This window comes from Calliphora vicina, chromosome 1, assembly GCF_958450345.1.
Source record: "Calliphora vicina chromosome 1, idCalVici1.1, whole genome shotgun sequence".
NCBI classification, from domain to species: domain Eukaryota; kingdom Metazoa; phylum Arthropoda; class Insecta; order Diptera; family Calliphoridae; genus Calliphora; species Calliphora vicina.
Genome location: NC_088780.1, coordinates 168,820,364 through 168,838,285, shown reverse-complemented (window position 1 = coordinate 168,838,285; position 17,922 = coordinate 168,820,364). Strand labels below are relative to the sequence as shown.

The 17,922-nt window shown below is 33.4% G+C and overlaps 4 protein-coding genes across 5 annotated transcripts; 1 reads left to right on the top strand and 3 right to left on the bottom strand.

Moving 5' to 3' along the window:
* Positions 1 to 3,784: 3,784 nt before the first annotated feature.
* On the bottom strand, positions 3,785 to 9,791 carry Acf (ATP-dependent chromatin assembly factor large subunit). The gene is made up of 6 exons (XM_065498126.1): positions 9,278 to 9,791; positions 6,050 to 9,179; positions 5,386 to 5,987; positions 5,099 to 5,274; positions 4,563 to 4,998; positions 3,785 to 4,486 (listed from the first exon to the last, which is right to left on the bottom strand). Exons 1-6 carry the CDS (start codon positions 9,400 to 9,402, stop codon positions 4,396 to 4,398), a joined length of 4,560 nt encoding a protein of 1,519 aa, XP_065354198.1. The 5' UTR covers positions 9,403 to 9,791; the 3' UTR covers positions 3,785 to 4,395.
* Positions 9,792 to 10,400: 609 nt separating this feature from the next.
* roh (reduction of Rh1) lies at positions 10,401 to 11,134 on the top strand. 2 transcript variants are annotated; one of them, XM_065512072.1, is made up of 3 exons: positions 10,401 to 10,545; positions 10,649 to 10,846; positions 10,940 to 11,134. In XM_065512072.1, exons 2-3 carry the CDS (start codon positions 10,669 to 10,671, stop codon positions 11,005 to 11,007), a joined length of 246 nt encoding a protein of 81 aa, XP_065368144.1. In that variant the 5' UTR covers positions 10,401 to 10,545; positions 10,649 to 10,668; the 3' UTR covers positions 11,008 to 11,134. The 2 variants fall into 2 exon arrangements, with proteins under 2 accessions (XP_065368144.1, XP_065368152.1); XM_065512080.1 differs by having other exon boundaries at positions 10,533 to 10,554.
* A 340-nt stretch (positions 11,135 to 11,474) lies between these two features.
* On the bottom strand, positions 11,475 to 12,449 carry LOC135948714 (replication protein A 32 kDa subunit-like). The gene is made up of 3 exons (XM_065498125.1): positions 12,368 to 12,449; positions 11,692 to 12,310; positions 11,475 to 11,623 (listed from the first exon to the last, which is right to left on the bottom strand). Exons 1-3 carry the CDS (start codon positions 12,378 to 12,380, stop codon positions 11,545 to 11,547), a joined length of 711 nt encoding a protein of 236 aa, XP_065354197.1. The 5' UTR covers positions 12,381 to 12,449; the 3' UTR covers positions 11,475 to 11,544.
* Positions 12,450 to 13,901: 1,452 nt separating this feature from the next.
* Ssadh (succinic semialdehyde dehydrogenase) lies at positions 13,902 to 15,986 on the bottom strand. The gene is made up of 4 exons (XM_065498124.1): positions 15,830 to 15,986; positions 15,445 to 15,758; positions 15,087 to 15,375; positions 13,902 to 15,014 (listed from the first exon to the last, which is right to left on the bottom strand). Exons 2-4 carry the CDS (start codon positions 15,730 to 15,732, stop codon positions 14,068 to 14,070), a joined length of 1,524 nt encoding a protein of 507 aa, XP_065354196.1. The 5' UTR covers positions 15,733 to 15,758; positions 15,830 to 15,986; the 3' UTR covers positions 13,902 to 14,067.
* Between the last annotated feature and the right edge of the window lie 1,936 nt (positions 15,987 to 17,922).

Below are 17,922 nucleotides of genomic sequence, written 5' to 3'. Positions count from 1 at the left end.
TGGGATTCAAAAAAACCTTTATCTACAAGACAATAAACTTATATGAGAACAATATGCCAATTGAAAGAAAAAGTGGATCTGGTCGAAAATGCAGTTTACAAGACTCCAAACTACGCTCTAAATTAAAAAAATGAAGTATTAGGTGCCAGTGCAAAATCGTATCGTCAATTGGGTAGGAAATATAATTGTGACATGAACACAATTAAGAAATATTTAGAATCCATGGGAGTACAGAAAAGGAAGAAAAGAACAGCACCATTTACCACCGAAGCTCAACAAAAGGTAATTAAACATAGACTACGGGAGTTTTCCAGAAATTACTTTTCTTGCTCATCAGAGTACAAATGTGTAATGGACGACGAGACATATTTTACCGTTGAAGGAAATTAATGGCAACCAAAACATTATTTTGAGTCTTCTAGTCACGCCGCCACCGAAAAAGTTAAATTTATTCGTTTGACAAAGTACCCAGGAAAAGTTTTGTTATGGTTAGCCATTAATGAAAGTGGTACCAGTGAACCAGTTTTTTTTAAAGGTGGATTAGCTGTGAAAAAAAAAATTTATCGAAAAATATCATGGAAAACAAAAAATTATTTTTTGGCCAGATTGGCGTCCTCTCACTATGCGAAATCCACAATAGAAAACATGAAAAATAAAAAAATAGAATTTGTCCCAAAGGAAATGAATCCTCCAAATGTTCCACAATTGCGACCTATTGAAACTTTTTGGGCTAATTTGAAACGAAAAGTTTATCAGCCCAATTATGAATAAAAAAATCCGCGGGAGTTTGTTCCCCGGGAGTTTTTTCCCATTGAATTTGAATAGGAAAAATGAGAAAAGGAGCTGAAAAGTATAAATACAGAAGGAATTCAGGCTTCAATGAGTAATCTTCTCAAAAAAATAAGAAAAGCTAATCTCGAAGGATCTAATTTTTTTTGGAAAATATACTTTAGTATGTAAGCTTAAATATTAATTACAATTTGAATTTTAATAATTTTTTTTTTCAACTGTTTTCGTTAATTTTATATTTGTTCGTATTTCTTTCACCATACGTTAAAGCATGTGTGAAACGAATTATATTTCTAAACCATATTTTATCAGAGATTTAAAATCGTTAAGTTAATTTTCGAAAGTAACAAAACAATGGTCTGATGAAGTGATCCTGAGCTGATATATTACTTTAAAATGGGTATTGGAACATTATTTTTGGACGTTACTCACATCAGCACAAACTATGGTTGCGTAAGGTTCAAAACGAAATTTATTAACAAAAATTTCAATTATATTTTGTGAAATGAATGTGTTAATGTTAAAATGAACGTAAAAATCGAATCCCCTTATTTTTCATCTTGGCACATATACATGGCTAATTAATGCTACTTACTAACAATATAAAAAACTACAACAAAAAATATATATATATACACATCTGCTCAAAATAATAGATACACCTAATTGGAAAAAATTTAAATGGCGGTAACATTGAAAATTTCCTCGCAAGCGTTAAGAATACATCATATTATTAAAATTTCTATCTGGCAATGTCATGTCAGTCAAAAATCTGGCAACTATTTGCTTTCATGTTGATTTTTAAAAACGAATTTATTTGAATTACAAAAAATTATTTGCTCATAAAAATAGATACACATCAGTAATTTGTAATTTGTTTATATACAATTTTTTTTTGTGCGATTTTTTGTTCCTATTTACGTGAAACAGTAAGTATAATTTAAATTTTAGCAAAAATTTTATAAAAAATAGGACTCTTTTGAAGAAAATGGGACGAAATCATCATTGTACCGAAGATGAGAAAAAAATTGTTCAAACGATGAGAAATCAAGGAAAATCATTACGGGAAATAGCATAGGAAGATCTTTACATTTTGTCAAAAAAGCTTTATCTAAAAAACAAAAAAGAGAAACTCGCGGTAGACCAAAGAAAACCAGTGCAGAAACAGATAGGCGGATCGTCCTTATGGTTAAAAAAGACCCTTTCATATCATCGAAAGCTATTTCTGCGGAGCTATGTAACGAAATCAGTCCACAAACAGTTCGTCGTCGTCTTTTACAAGCTAAATTGCCGGGAAGAATTGCCAGAAAAGTGCCACTAATGCGCCAAAAAAATATCAAGACAAGATTAGAATTTGCTAAAGAGCACTTACAATGGTCCGGGTGTGAAGGCGAAAAAAAATGGAGAAATATTTTATGGAGCGACGAAACAAAAATAAATTTGTTTGGAAACGACTGCCAAAAAAATGTACAAAAAAGACGGTAAAACATGGCGGGGGAAACATAATGGTTTGGGGTTGCTTTTCATGGAATGGTGTTGGTCCGATATTCCGAATAGAAGATACCATGAATGCTAGTGGGTATAGAGACATATTGGAAAACGTAATGCTTCCATATGCATCGGAAAATATGCCATTAATATGGACATTCCAGCAGGACAACGACCCAAAACATAGTTCAAGATTAGTTAAAAACTGGTTCTTGGAGAATAACGTACCTGTTTTAAGCTGGCCCAGCCAATCCCCTGATTTAAACCCAATAGAAAACTTGTGGAGTGAATTAAAGATAAGGCTTTCGAAGGAAGTTTTCAAAAATAAAGACGATTTATGGGAGAAAACGCAAAAAATATGGTACGAGATTCCATTGGAGAAGTGTCAGAACTTGATATCCAGTATGCCCAGAAGAGTGGAGAAAGTTTTACAAAACAAAGGTGGATATACTGGATACTAGCTTTACTTTAATAATAAACTAATTTTTTTAAGATAAAATTTATTAGCTTTTGTTTAATAAGAATTTTTAAAAATGTATCTATTATTATGAGCACCAAATTTTTCGAAATTTAAGAAATTTAATTTACTTTATAATATTTATTATTAATTATGAAATATTTTGTTTTTGTTTTTTACTCTCCTTTTAACTATAAATAAAAATCGACTGAATTTTTTTTATAATTTTACAATATACCATTATTTTTTTTCGTTTTTAAAAAATAAATTTTGGTGTATCTATTATTTTGAGCAGATGTGTATATACTAGGGCTAAAATTAAATATTATATTAATAAAGTAAAATAGCTATGAGAAAAATGTTATTTAATTATTAAAAGACATACACTTCGTTGTTGTTTTTCATAATGGATAAATGTCCTGCACTATTTTAATACCACGTTCTTCACACACGTTGCTTCGCTGTTGCATTGGGATTATTGAAGCTTTTTTAACCCACGCGTGCCCGTTCTTAAATCGTGTTAAGAAATTTTCTAAAGCAGCGAAATTTTCTTTATTAAAACAATGAGGGTATTCATTTAAAAAAATGGAAAATTACACTCAGATTTTTTTACACTTAAAAACAAGAAAAAAATAAAAAAAAGTTTTAAAAAAGTAGAAATTTATAACCGGTTATGTGAATACAAATATTTTGAGAAACATAATAAAACAAACTAAGCTTAATTAATAGCTTGGGATGATTTTGTTCGAATCTGTTGTCTCTCTACGTTTTCATAATTATTGTTTAACAATACTAAACTGTCAGCTGTCTGTTGTTGTTGTAGCAGCAGTGATTGCTGAGTTGACAGCCCTTGGCCGAGCGAACTTGGGTCATTCCGGTGCGTAGAACCGGCTGTCGTGGGAATGGCTGTCTGCTGTCTGTTATTCTTGTTGGTTGCAACTCCTTACTGCACAAATGGTGGCAAATTCAAATCTTGGATGATCACAAAACCACAGGTAACTTTTTAAAAATGTCGAATGTCCTCCTAACACGTTTCCTTTAATGAAATGCTTTATATATATTTATTTTTATCTTAATAATGCAAATTTTATTTCATTTATTTTAAACCAAATATTATAGTAAGTGTTGTTTGTGTGTTGCTTGTTTTCTGCATATTTTTATAGGCTTCTACTTGATAGAGTGAGAATCTTAATTAAATATTTTTTTCTTAAGTCTTAAATCTAGAATTTAGTTTCTAAACAAAAAAGTGTTGTTCTAAGCTCTTATACTAACATACTTAAGATAAAAATTAATAATGAAATTAAATGTATACAATTGGTTTTAAACATATTTGACTTTAACCAGAATTTTTCATATAAATAATGATAGAGTCGGTGTGTGTTGGTTTGTTTGTTTGTTTTGCTTATAACACGAATAATCATTTTAAAAAACGTCGATAATTTAACAGGTAAATATATACTACTCAAAATATAAAAATTAAAGCAACGGAGGAAAACACAATATTCATATATTTCTAAATAAAAAATAAATATTAAAAAGGTTGATTTGATGCAATCGAAAAAAAGGTTAATAATTTTTGTAAAATGGACAAATAAAATCTAAAGAAATGTAATACAATCGCTTAGAATTTGTTTCCTTTTCAATATAATGAAGATAATTTTCTATTCCTCTGTATTCATGTCACTAGGCTTAAATGGTAAATTAAGTTCCTTGCACCAGTCGATGACAAGTTTTTCCAATGCAGAACCAGCTCTATACAAAAGAAATAGGCATACACGGTTTTATAGATTAAGAATTTAGTAAAACATAATAAATTTCAAAAACTTACTGGTAAATCTCATTCCCCTTAACATTGTAATCATCACAATTACAAAACACAAGTTCGATATCGCGCATTACTTCTTCGTTGATCTGATATGAGCCCATATTTAGTTTTGATTTTACTTTTGCAAAATCCATGGGGCTCTTAATGATATCGTAGTAATCGGGCACCTCAGACTGGGAAACTGGCCTGAGGAAGGGCCAAGCCTGTTCGTTTTTCATTATTTTCTCCAAAAGCTCATAAAGAGCTGGACTATTCAATGGCAAATTGTCTGCTGTGCGACGTATTGATCGCCGACCATTAGATTTAACATTATCTTGGGACGATGATACACTGGCGTTGGCCAACGAATTCCGTTGTGATGAAGGACGCCCAGCTCGACTTCGTTTGACAAGGGGTTCATCGTCTTCATCGTCATTACTCTCATTATCAGAAGATGATTCTGTAATATTAAGATATTTATTACATTTATTGTTGAAAAATTAAAAACAAATGGATTTCAAAATATTGATAGTATAATCAATATCGGCGTATTTACTTACCATTTGCTCGACTCTTTCGTTTTTTGTTACCATCTTTAGTTTTGCATTTAGTACAAACAAAACTGTAACGTGGCATACGTTTCAAACTGATACATTCTAAGTGAAATGAGTCTTTGCAACGTGTGCAAGACAATTCGCTGCCGTCGTATGAGCAAACATTGCAAATACTCTCATCTCTAAAATAGAGAACAGAAACACAAAAAGAAACATGTAAATGAAATGTAAATTTAAAATAATATGTAAACACATTTTAGCAATTTCTATGTTGAGTGCTTTGCAAAACTTACTCATCAACATCGGATTGATTGTTTGAACCTGTCATTTGTTCTTTCTCATTGTCATCGTCAGCATCATTTTCTTCGGTGTTTGGATGCAAATCTTCTTCGTCGATGTCTTCCAACGTGTGTTCTACCACCACCTCGTCATCATCATCATCATCCGGCTCATCGTCTTGATCAACATCGTCGTCGTCATCTTCGTTAAATACATCTTCAATCTCATGGGATTGTAAGCGTTTTTTGCTTCGCCCACCTCCACCACCGACACTGTGTCGACCTTTCGATGCCTTTGTATCTGACGTCACAGATGACGCATCACTGTTATCATCATCGACGATAAACTTACGTTTACGACTTTGTGTCTTTCTATTTTTCTTATCACCCTCATTGTCCAGACCCAGACGAGCCACACAACGTTTGCAGTACCAATTGCCCTCGGGTACAGTCTTCATTTTTGGTTTCATACAGAACATGTGAGTACCGCCGTTGCATTCATCGCAAAGCAACATTTTATCTGGGTCACTCCCCCGTCGACAGACCATACAATTGGATTTGTTTGTAGAACGGGCCCACATAATACAATCATACAAGACGTTTAAATGCAGAAACACCTAAGAGTACAACAAACATTAATATTGACATAAAATTAATGGATTTTTAAATTCGAGCATACCTGTGAGTAGCTGGTACTCTCCATTAATGATACCTCCCACTGACGCAAACGATCGATGGCTAACTGTTGTTTGCGTTCCAATAAATCTTTGTCCTTGACCACCTGTACGCCAAATGGTTCTTTGAGGAAACGCTTTTCCACCGCTTGTTCAACTTGAAGCAAAGCTGAAGCTAATTGCTTTACGTATGAGCGTAAAGTATCGGAGTCGTGCAGTGAAATACCCTCATCGCCACTGTCCTCGGAATCGATTTCTAACGTATCGCCCAAAGAGGCGCCAGGATCGCGATAAGGTTTACCAGCATAATTTCGATCATCGCGGTCGTTGTTATCGGTTTCATTGTCCGAACCTTCATTTTCCTCTTCCTCTTCGTTATTTTCCTCTTCAGTCGCGGCAGCATATTGTTTGGGTGGGCCCCATTGCAACTTGGCTTGAGGGTCGTAGCAGCTCTTGTGCAGATCCTTTCTCCATTTTTCCATGTCCTTCACTTTAAGACGTCCCAGATCTCCCGTATAAATCTCACTTTCGAATTGTAAAATACGTTTGACCAACGATCCATACATCACTTCATTTATATCGGAGGAACCGATGGGGAAACCGAAATTTGAATTGTTATATTTACGATAAGTGTCATTCATCATTTGGCTTTTAATCTTTTGTGTTTGCTTCGCATCGACACTTAACATGTCCACTGGACAATTTTTTATGTGTTCCTTAATTAGATCTTTTAATGTGGTCAATTGATCGCGTAGTTCCGACTCTCGAAGTCCTAGAGGATTAAGAGATTCTATTAAAGCCTCAAGATCTTCTTTTTTATAAAAGTAAGACCAACGATGACGGTCCGCATTCCGCTCGTCGTGAACAATGCAATTACGTGCTTCTCCGGTACACATGAGAAGTTCATATTGTGTTGGAGCTGCTGTTGATGCGTTCTCATCATCGTCCACATCAATCTTCTCACCATTAACATGACCGTTTGTAAGGCCGTTAATGAGACCATTTTGTTGATTTTGATTCTCCTTGTCTTCCTGGGCGGCCACTGTCTCTTTTTCTTTCTTGTTTGCGGCTGCGATCATACTGGTCTTCTTTTCTTCCTCAGTGTACATTTTCAACAAATATGCACGCAGTTCTTTGCGGGTTTTAGGCAAATTTGCAGTGTTTGCAGTTACCCCACTTCTCAATTTGTTCTTTGGTGGATTTTCCAAACAAATGTCCATGCAATCGGTTGGTTGTTCCACAAAAATGCCCGGCATTGATTCCAACACGTAATACTTACGATAGGCTCGATCCATGCCCAAATAAACAAGAAAGTTGAACAGAGTTTCATTCAATTTGAATACTTGTTGTTGAAATTTCTTGTGTTCCCGCTCAGACTGCACCAGGAGCTCAGCTACTTTTTTGTTCAGCTTGTCTTCTAATATTTTACGTTTCTCCACGTCCTTTTTAACTTCGTCATCCATACACTGCTGATTGAATTCATTGGTCAGCACACGCTTTTGTGTTTGCATCCTAGTCACTCTTTGATTTTCTGTTGTGACAAGATTCTTCAGCTCCTGTCTAGCACTACTGGTTTGTTCCATTCTCTCTTCAATGAGATTTATAGTCGCTGAATACGTCAGCATCTGCGACATTAGACACTTCAGAATACGCATGATATCGACGAATGGCAATTGATAGACAGTGTATAGTTTGAGAGCTCTGAGTATGTGAGGATATTGCATTCGTAGCGATATACCGGGGTCTTCGGACGAAGTGTAACCGTTCCTGTACATAATACGCCATTTTTCGGCCGATTTATTTTTAACCACAGCCCCCGAAGATAATATGTGTAAGCGCAAAACTTCGCTTACTGTGAGGGCATCCATTGGTAGATCATTGATTTTGAATGAAAAATGCCGCTTTACATATTTGTGGCACCAAAAGGGAATGGGTTCTTCTGCTCTTTTGTATTCAACATAAGCCTCATCTTCTTCCTCTCGTTGCAGGTCCATAATGGTGCCCAACAAAATGAGTATGATGTCAGAAAGTGGTCCGGCCACTTCTCGTGTGGTGAACGAACGAGTCATTTCAAAGAAACTCAGGTTTCCACGGAAAACTTCAATTCCCGACAAAAGACCGACGAATGTATGCATGAATTCGCGCAACATAAATGCATCACCAACCAATTTTGATGGCAAAATGGTACTGACAGGAGTGAACGTTGGCATCAGATGCTGGTCGGTCCTCTCCAAGTCATCCGTTTTTGTAAGTAACGCATTGCATTCTTCTTCAATTTTCTCCATAAGTTTTGCTCGTTTTTCGGCTCTTTGCCGCATTTGCTCCACAAGTTGTGCTTCCTTCTGTCGCCTTACACGTTCCATTTCTTCTTTTAATGACTTTGCCTTGGCCTCCGACTTTACTGCCTTCTCCTTATCTAGCTTAGCTTTTTCTTGCGCACTGACAGCCTTACTTGAGGACTTTTCACTTTCTGGCTTTTTGCCAAAATAATTGTTAAGGGTTGATTGCTTTTTGACCTCCTCCGGTTTCTTTATTTTTGCTGGAGTAAAATGTGGCATGTTTCCTACAAATATTTTGTTGAATGTAATATTCCGATCTGTGACGTATTTTTTGTAGGATTCCGGTTTTGGCCTCAAAATACCATCAACTCGTACGATATTGTTCTTAATAAACATTTGTAAATTTTCCGACGTGAATTCAAACCTTTGCCGCTTGACCTTGTCGAATGGAACGGTAGCCTCTGTTTGTGACTTGCCGGTGCCTTTCAACTTGTATAATAAATTATCTGTATCCTCGTACACACCATTCGCTGGTACAATCTTATCGGCCGTGTGTATGTCAATTACAGTATATTGAGCATATTTATTTTTTTCAACAACCTGGACTTCTTCGTTGAGAAAGAAACGTTTGCGCAAGAACCGAAATGTTAAAGCATTCAAAACGTTTAAAGAACTTTGTTTGGCGTGTTCTATAACCAGCATCACTGGTGGACGCAGACTATCCTTAAACGTTTCCATTTTTTTGCGAGCTCGTTTTTCACTTTTTAAAGCCTCGGCGTATGTCAGATTATCCTTGCCGGTGGCTTCACATTGCCACACGGTCGAATTAATAGCCATCACATGACGAAAGTAGTCCCTACATTTCAAATTTATTACAGATTAGTTCAATTGTTTCAAAATCTTAAATGCAAGCATGTAATACCAATACGAAATGGCAGGCCGTAGTATACTTACTCATATTGTTTGAATATCTCTTTGGTCACCTCGCAGAAAAACACCTCTTCGTTATCTTGAAACGTTTCATCTTGTTTGTTTTTAGAGGGAGCATTGTCGAAGCCATCGCGTTTACAAATAGGCATTTTTTATAGATTTTACTTATTAAAATTCCTATTAATTTTATTTAACTATTTTCCCAAGGCAGATGTTTAATCGTGTTCCTCAAGTGTTTTATTTTTTCAATTCTTTAAAAATTCCTTTTTGTTGTTTATAGAAGCATGTGTGTGTTAGTGTGTAAAAAAAATATAAGTCTAGCACAAAAAAATTTTCACGCCACAAGAAACAATCAAAAAATGTAACTTTCGTTATTTATTCAGATATGTTTTGCTTTTATTATCATTCTCGAACAACCAGCAAGTTCGTTCTGAACAATTTATTTAATTTTTATTCATTAATTTTATGTAAAATTTAACAATTTTTGCAAAATTCACGCGCGAAAATGTTAATGTATGTTTGGCGTGCTTTTTTTTTGTATGAAATTACAAAACGACAAATGCCCAAATGATTATCGGTGATGCCAACTGTTCAAAGCAGCACGCGTACTAAAATTATAAAAAAGGGGAAAAACGCGTAAATGATGTGTACAAAAATGCGTACAAAAGCACAATAAAATTTGCCAATCATGTGTAAAATTGGTTGTTTATTAAAATTATGGATTTCATGTTTATTACAGTATATTTCATAAAATGTTTAATAATGCTATAAGGCTACATTTTAAACATTTAGTAAATTGACATTTTAACAAGTATGCAAGTATTTTCCATTAAATTACATTATTTTAAATATAAAATTTACAGAATACTTATAAAATCGGCTGTTCGTTGTATGTAACACCAAACTAAAAATGCAAGTAAAATATATGTTTGATAACTATTGTAAACTTTAAAGTATATATACAAAATGTAAATTTTAACGTTTTAGGTTTCAAAAATCATCACTGATGCTCTTTTTATAAAAGTGGTCTAAGTAAATAAATTAACTATATTGAGTTATGCTTCTTTGCACAAAATTTCCAAAATTAGATTGAATTGTGTACTAGGCTTAACATTTGTGACTGAAAAAGTACCAACACTGATTTTTTCACTAGTGTTACTGGCTCCATCTATTATTAATTTATGTAAAATAATTTGACATTTTCATATATTAAGTAATCTGGCAACTCAAAGTTCGAAATACAGCCAACTTCACAGTAGATATTGACATTTTGCGAATTTCTTGACTTGAAGGTACTGGAGGTGGATTTTTGAGTGAAAAAATTATAGATTACATAATTTTTGAAACAAAATTGCAATAAATTTTAACAAAAACATCTTTTTTCGCCCTGTTTAGAAGTGTAAAGAACCTAAAATATGGCAGACAAAGTTGTTGAAAAGCCCGTTGGCAATCCCATGAAGTTCCCCTACACTTTTTCGGCCAAAATCGCTCAATTTCCATTGAAACATTACATTAAGAACCAGTGGATCTGGCGCTACTACTTTGTTGCCTTTGGTTTGTGTATTCCAGTTTTCTACAAGATCAGTAAACTCGGTAAGAAATGATTTTATATACATATTTATTTACTGAATAAATTGGTATAATTTGTAAAAAATCTAACCTCATTTTTTCTATCTTTGCTTTTAGCCAACTCCCCTGGAAACAAGAAAGCCTGGGCTGAAAGTCAAGCTAAAGAGCATGCCGAACATCATTAAACTAGTGTTCATAGATTATGGCATTCTAGGAGACTGCTACATATAACGTCTCTTGTGTATTTAAGTTTTTTCCGATATAATCTGATTCTAAAATAAATGTAAAACTCCTTCGGGTCTTTGAAAATAAGACATTTTATTTATTAGACAATTAATGCTGTTGACGTTATAAGCGGTTTTGGAACAAATCAAGATTCGCAGCACAAATAATTTGAAATATTCAAATATTAGCATTATGAATCCGGAAAGGATGTCAGCGAAAAAATAGGCTTAAATTGAACTCCAACTCAGCACAATTTTTTTTAATTTGTTCACCATTAATACCATTTCTCACACTGATAATAGTTTTTAAGTGCACTCTGGGGTTTTCGACTTACCCCTGATTTTAAAAAAAACTGAACATTTAAAATTTGTTCAATTTAATTCGCAATCATATCTTTACTACTTTTTCCAAAGAATAACACTTTGAATTGCACTCAACGATTTATTGAATATGAAATAAAGTATCTTAACATTAAATAATTTATAAATATAGTAGCACTATTCTGTGCTAAGAAAATGATCAGCATCTATGCTCGAATATATATGACCTTCGCCTGTCATGAAATCTAGTATAGGACTATAAAAAGAGGAATAGATGTATTATTTTGTAAAATATTCTGATGGTTGCTTATTAATTTTACTTACTCAAGTTCATTATCTGTCATATGAGTGAATTTCCGTTTCAATTCTGAACGACTAATGCCATCTGCAGAGTTATGATTTTTGATGGCCTGAAAAACGGCCAAATGTTTTCCCTCCAAGCCTAAATCAATTCCAGAAGTTGAAGATTTAACTGCACCAAAATTACCATAACTTGTTCCTTTGGTTGCATATTCCTCAGCTTTGTAGCGAGCATTCAAAACTTCTAAAACATGGGTGACTACTTCATTGGGATCATTAACTGGCAGCATTTTGAAAACCATTAATGTCTTTTGACCGCCCTGCGACCTAACACTTCCAAATACAGTGGCATATTTGTTTACCATTACATCGGGAGCTTTCAAAGTGTCACCTTCCTCCAACCAGTAGTGGGCATCAATGCGGCCGGTACTGTCTTCTAACAAGTACGTCATCTTTGTTGACGATGTTTCAATGTTGCGCACAATTACCTTAGCATAGACCATCATAAATGTCATATCGAACATCTGATAGTTTCCTTCTGGAGAATTTAGGACCTGTTTTATTAGTACTGGAGCAATACCCTCTGGTTTCTTTTCAGTCGAAGCCCCCTCAGTGGTTTGGGTTGCATTGAAATCTCCTTGGTCTAAAGCAGAAATAATCTAAATAAAAACATAAAATGCAGAATAATAGGTATACTTACAAGTGTCATTCATTTTATTACAATAGTCGAGTCCAGAATCTGGAATTTTAGCGTCGTTGTTTGGATGTTGCCGCTTTTTAAAATTAAGAAGTAGAGTTGTTAATGTATTAGATGTTTGGGTACTCATTACTACATATTTTTCTAGATACATAACACCAAAAAGTAACTACTCGTTATTATCAGAGTTGTATTTTTCAGTATAATAATGGAAAAACTTGAATATTTTTCAGTGAAAAAGTTACTGTATTTCCCAAATAAGAACTTTTAAATGTTAAAACAGCTTTGAATATAGGTGTGTTCGCGTACTATCCAGTAAAAAATATCCAGTAACTTTATTTTAATAAAGTCAGACATACTTTCGAGAAGTTTGCTATTTAAAATCAGCTAAATCGGTCCATAAATAACGGAGATATGAGCAAAAAACCGGGACAACCTCGATTTTTGACCTATTTTTGATCTATATCTGGATTACTAAGTCATTAATATAGACAATATGGATATCTAATGATAGATATTTCAAAGTCCATTGCAACGATGTAGATAAGGCTATAATAAGTTGGACCTACAATGGGTCAAAATCGGGAAAAATATTTTTTAACCCGAATTTTTCTTTCATCAAAAAATTTTTTTGTAATACATTTTTTTTCCAAGAAAAAAAAATTAAAACTAAAAAATATAAATATATAAGATTCGGCACAGCCGAATATAGCTCTCTTACTTGTTTTTTTAAATTTTGTATGTCAGCTGTTCAGTGTTGCCACTTGTCTGTATTTTGTTGTATATTGTATGAAAACATTTTCTACATTTGCGGTGGCACCCAGTTAAAGTCGGTTCAATTTAAAACATAATTTAATTTTGACTATAGTTGCAAAATAATTAAAAGCAGGTTTTTATTTTAAAGTTGTTTCTAAAAAGAACCGACTTTAGTGTTTGACTATGATTATGGGCCATTAAGTAGTATCGAGTACCCATAAAAATGTGTTGAGTAGTATTATGTAGGGTTCTATAGTTGAAAGAAATAGTCGACCTTTCGACCTTTTATTTTATTTAAAACGACATTTTTCAACTTTTTACCATACGTTTAACCACGTATGTTTTTATAAAAAACATATTTGAAAGAATTTTATTTTATACAAATTTATTTATTTGTTACGATACTTCGACTAATTAGTTGGGGTGCGGTGCCACCTCAGCTACCGCCTCTGAGTCGTGGATTCCCAATCCGTATACACACACAAGGGTTCGCATCAAAAAAACCTTATTCGGAATTATTAATTATTCACCCACTATTCGGAATTATTAATTCCTCATTTCATCGAATACTCTGTGGTTTGGGCCTTAACTAAAAAAGTAGAGTAGTCGAAAAAAGTCGATTTTTTTTTTAAATTTTGTTGTAAATATTTTAAAAACTGTTTTTTCTCATCTCATAGATATTTTTTACATTAAAATAGTATAAATAATCGACAAGTCGTAATTTGTGATGGCGTTATGCATTTTGTAGAGGCCAAATAATCCCCGAAACAAACAACAAAAATTACAACATATATGACAATTATTATAGCATTTTATTTCACACTATTAAGCAAATAAAATAAAACATAAAGAACTAACATTTAATGACTGGAAGACTTTGTTAACGTAAATTTAAAGCTGATACGTACTACGGAAAGAGTGTGTTGAGTATTTTGAGTTTATTATTTTTAATTGTATTTTAAATTGCCCATGCAAATGTATTTTACTTCAGTGTATTCTTCTATACCGTGATGAGAGCCTTCACGTCCAATGCCAGACTCTTTAATGCCACCAAATGGAGCTTCAGCAGCTGAAATGAGACCTTCATTAACACCAACCATGCCAACTTCAAGACGTCTGGCTACGCGGAATATTTGTTGAACATTGTCACTATAAAAATAGCCGGCTAAACCACGATGCGTGGCATTAGCCTTTTTCAAAGCTTCTTCCTCTGTGCTAAATTTGATGATGGAAACAACCGGACCAAATACCTCTTCAGTGTAAATTTTAGCATTGGTTGGTATATTAGTGACAACTGTCGGAGCATAAAAGAGATCACCCAATTCTTGCAAAGGTTTGCCGCCACATAGAATTTGAGCATTTTTACTACGTGCGTCATCCACAAATCCCGAAACTTTTTTGAATTGCATTTCATTCACCAAAGGACCAACTTGAGTTGTGTCTTTATCACCAGGACCGATTTTCAAAGCTTCAACTCGTTCTTTAAGAGCAGCTACAAATTTATCATAAATTCCCTCTTGTACAAAGAAACGATTGGATGATACGCAGGTTTGTCCACAATTGCGGAATTTTGAAGCCATAGCACCATCTACAGCCTTTTCCAAATTAGCTGAGTCAAAGACTATGAATGGGGCATTTCCTCCCAATTCCAAGGAAACTCGCTTGATGCCTTCGGCTGATTGGCGGTAAAGTAATTTACCAACTTCAGTTGATCCTGTAAACGATATGCCCTGTACATCTGGACTTTTGCAAAATAATTCTCCTATAGGAGCAGCTTTGTTTGATGTTATAACGTTAACAACACCCTTTGGTATACCAGCTTCTTCAGCCAATTTTGCGACGGCCAAAGCAGTAAAGGGAGTATCTTCAGCTGGTTTTATAACAACTGTACAGCCTGTTTACACATAAATAAATTGTTCGGATTTACTTTTAAAATTTCGATACATATGTAGTCAGAAGCACTAACCTGCAGCCAAAGCAGCTCCAGCTTTACGGGTAATCATAGCCAACGGAAAATTCCATGGAGTTATTAGAGCTGCTACACCCAGAGGTTGTTTGACCACAATTAATTCCCGATTGGGAACTGGAGTTGGAACAATTTCACCATATATACGCCTGGCCTCTTCGGCAAACCATTCCATAAACGCATTTCCATACAAAACTTCTCCTTTGGATTCAACAATAGGTTTGCCAGATTCAGCTGTCATAATTTCAGCAATTTCTTGAGTGTGCTTTTCAATTAGATGATACCAATTCTATTGGCGACAATAAACATTTAAAGGTCATTCACTTTATTGGCACAATCACAACCACTGCTTGCTTACCTTTAATAATTGGGACCTCTGCTTTGCTGTCAATGAAGTCCACTCCTGAGAATTGAATGCAGTTTTTGCAGCTGTAATTGCTAATTGTGCATCTTTCTCATTCATGTTGGGCACGCTACCAATGACTTTGCCATTGGCCGGATTTTTCACCTCAAAGGTATCCCCGCTAATGGCAGACACCCAATTACCATTAATTAATGCTTTCGAACACAAAAGCGAGGACATGGCACGATATCTATGACAAAATTGCTTATGTTTAACTGCACACAAAACACTTCTTCGTAACATTATCGATTATCCAATAGCTGATTTGCCTGTATTCCAGAATTTAATTTTAATCAACCTTATCAATTTAGGTATTCATTCAGTTTTAAGCTAAACTCACCAATAATTCTTATGCTTGTAGATGTCCGCGTTCGAATTTGTGCTTTGAGTAGTTGTCTGCCACACTTGATTTTGGAATTTTTCCGTGTGTTGTAGTTGACTAGTTTATTTCTTGATTACTTTTAATCATTTCAATTGCTATCGTATATTTTTATGTGCTAAAGGGGAGAGGGGCAATTCTAGGTGGTAAAATGATAACAGAGAGCGTGATTGTCAAAAAAACATACAATAACTACAGTTGAACCTTGATTAGCTGAACTGCTGCTTCAGCATCTTCTAATATATCTGTCATGTTTATAGAAAGGTTTATATGTATTTGTTTATAAAAAATTCAATCACATAATTTTTTCCCCCAAAATTTTTTTTAATTATATTAAATATTTTATTTTGCCAAAAAATTAGTTTTCAAAAAATATTTTTGGAGTTTTTTTTTATTATTTCATAAATTCATAGTTCTGTAAACGTATGGAACTTTTTATTCATAATTGGGCTGATAGAAAAATATATCGCACTTGATCAACAGAGGTAGAGGTTAAAAACTGTTTGTGGTTACATTTTAAGAGAATTTGAAAGTCGGAATACATCACAATTTTGTAAATTCCATATAAAAATATAATTACATTGTTTTTATTTAAAATTTTTCCAATTATTGCAAAAAAAATCTATTTTTTGAGTTAATACCATTTTTCTGAAAAAATGTGAACAATTTTTTTATAAAAAGAGTCACATTTCGAATTAAAATCATAAAGTACAACCAATTTTATCAACAAAACAGTATCAACTCAAAATAAACCAATTTGATTATTTTCATAGAGAATAGACATAGAGCGGAAACTCTCCTGTCAAAGACCTAACTCAGTTGTCAAAAACCTAAGTGGTGAGAATGTATTAGTAAAAAAAAACATGTGAAAACAAAAACAACACTCGTATGTGTGATTATTTTGAGTAATTTTTTTATTTGAGTTTTTTTTCTAGTTTCTGCTCTATGTTTCTCTATGATTATTTTTAACTTGAATAAAGGCTCAACTCAAAATAATACCTTTTTTTATGAAAATATACCTACGATGTATTTCTATTTCAACTTTTGCATTAACTTGAAATAATACCTTTTTGTTGTATAAAAGTTATCACGAAAATGGTCTCAAATGTTGTTTTCGGGATGAAAGAGTAATCGGAATACGTTGAAATTTTTACAGTAGATAGATATTGATGTTCCTAGAAAAAAGTGAAATTTTCAAAATTTTGAGTTAATACTAGGGTATTCAAACGATTAACCGTTAATCGGTTAACCGATTAATTTTTGTCGGTTAACTGTTCGAATAATTCAAAAATGCCGATTTTCAAATAACAAATAAACCGATTAATTTGTGTCGGTTAACCGAAATTTCTTATTTTTGCAGATTAACATATTTTTTTTTGATTTATTTTTCCGTTTTAATATAAATGCAAATGTCAAAGTAAAATTTCATATTTTTTCGAACATCCAAGAAACATGTTTAGTGAGTATAACAACTGACATATTTAATTTGCATGTATTTGACGGATGAGAACATGATAATAGACGAAACTGGAAACACTACTGAAACGAGTCTTTTACCAGAACTTATCGAAATTAGTAAAAGTATTAAAAATCTAAAAAAATTCAAAAAGGACTCCAATGGTGAAATCAATTTGCTGAAGACCCCAGATATCTTCGGGATCCAAATCTTCAATAATTCTGTCAGACATGCTTTCAAGAAGTTTCCTATTTAAAATCAGCAAAATCGGTCCACAAATGACTGAGATATGAGGAAAAAATTAGGACAACCTCGATTTTTGACATATATCTGGATTACTAAGTCATTAATATAGACAATATGGATATCTATGATAGATATCCCAAAGACCTTTGCAACTACGAATATAAGACCATAGTAAGTTGGACCTACAATGGGTCAAAATCGGTAAAAAATATTTTTTAACCCGAATTTTTTTTTCACCAAAAAATTTAAAAACAAAATTTGTTTTTCTAAAAGTTTAGAAAAAATTAAAAAAACGACTTATATACACTACACCAAATTTTACTTCAAAATACAAATTTTAAATATTTTTAGG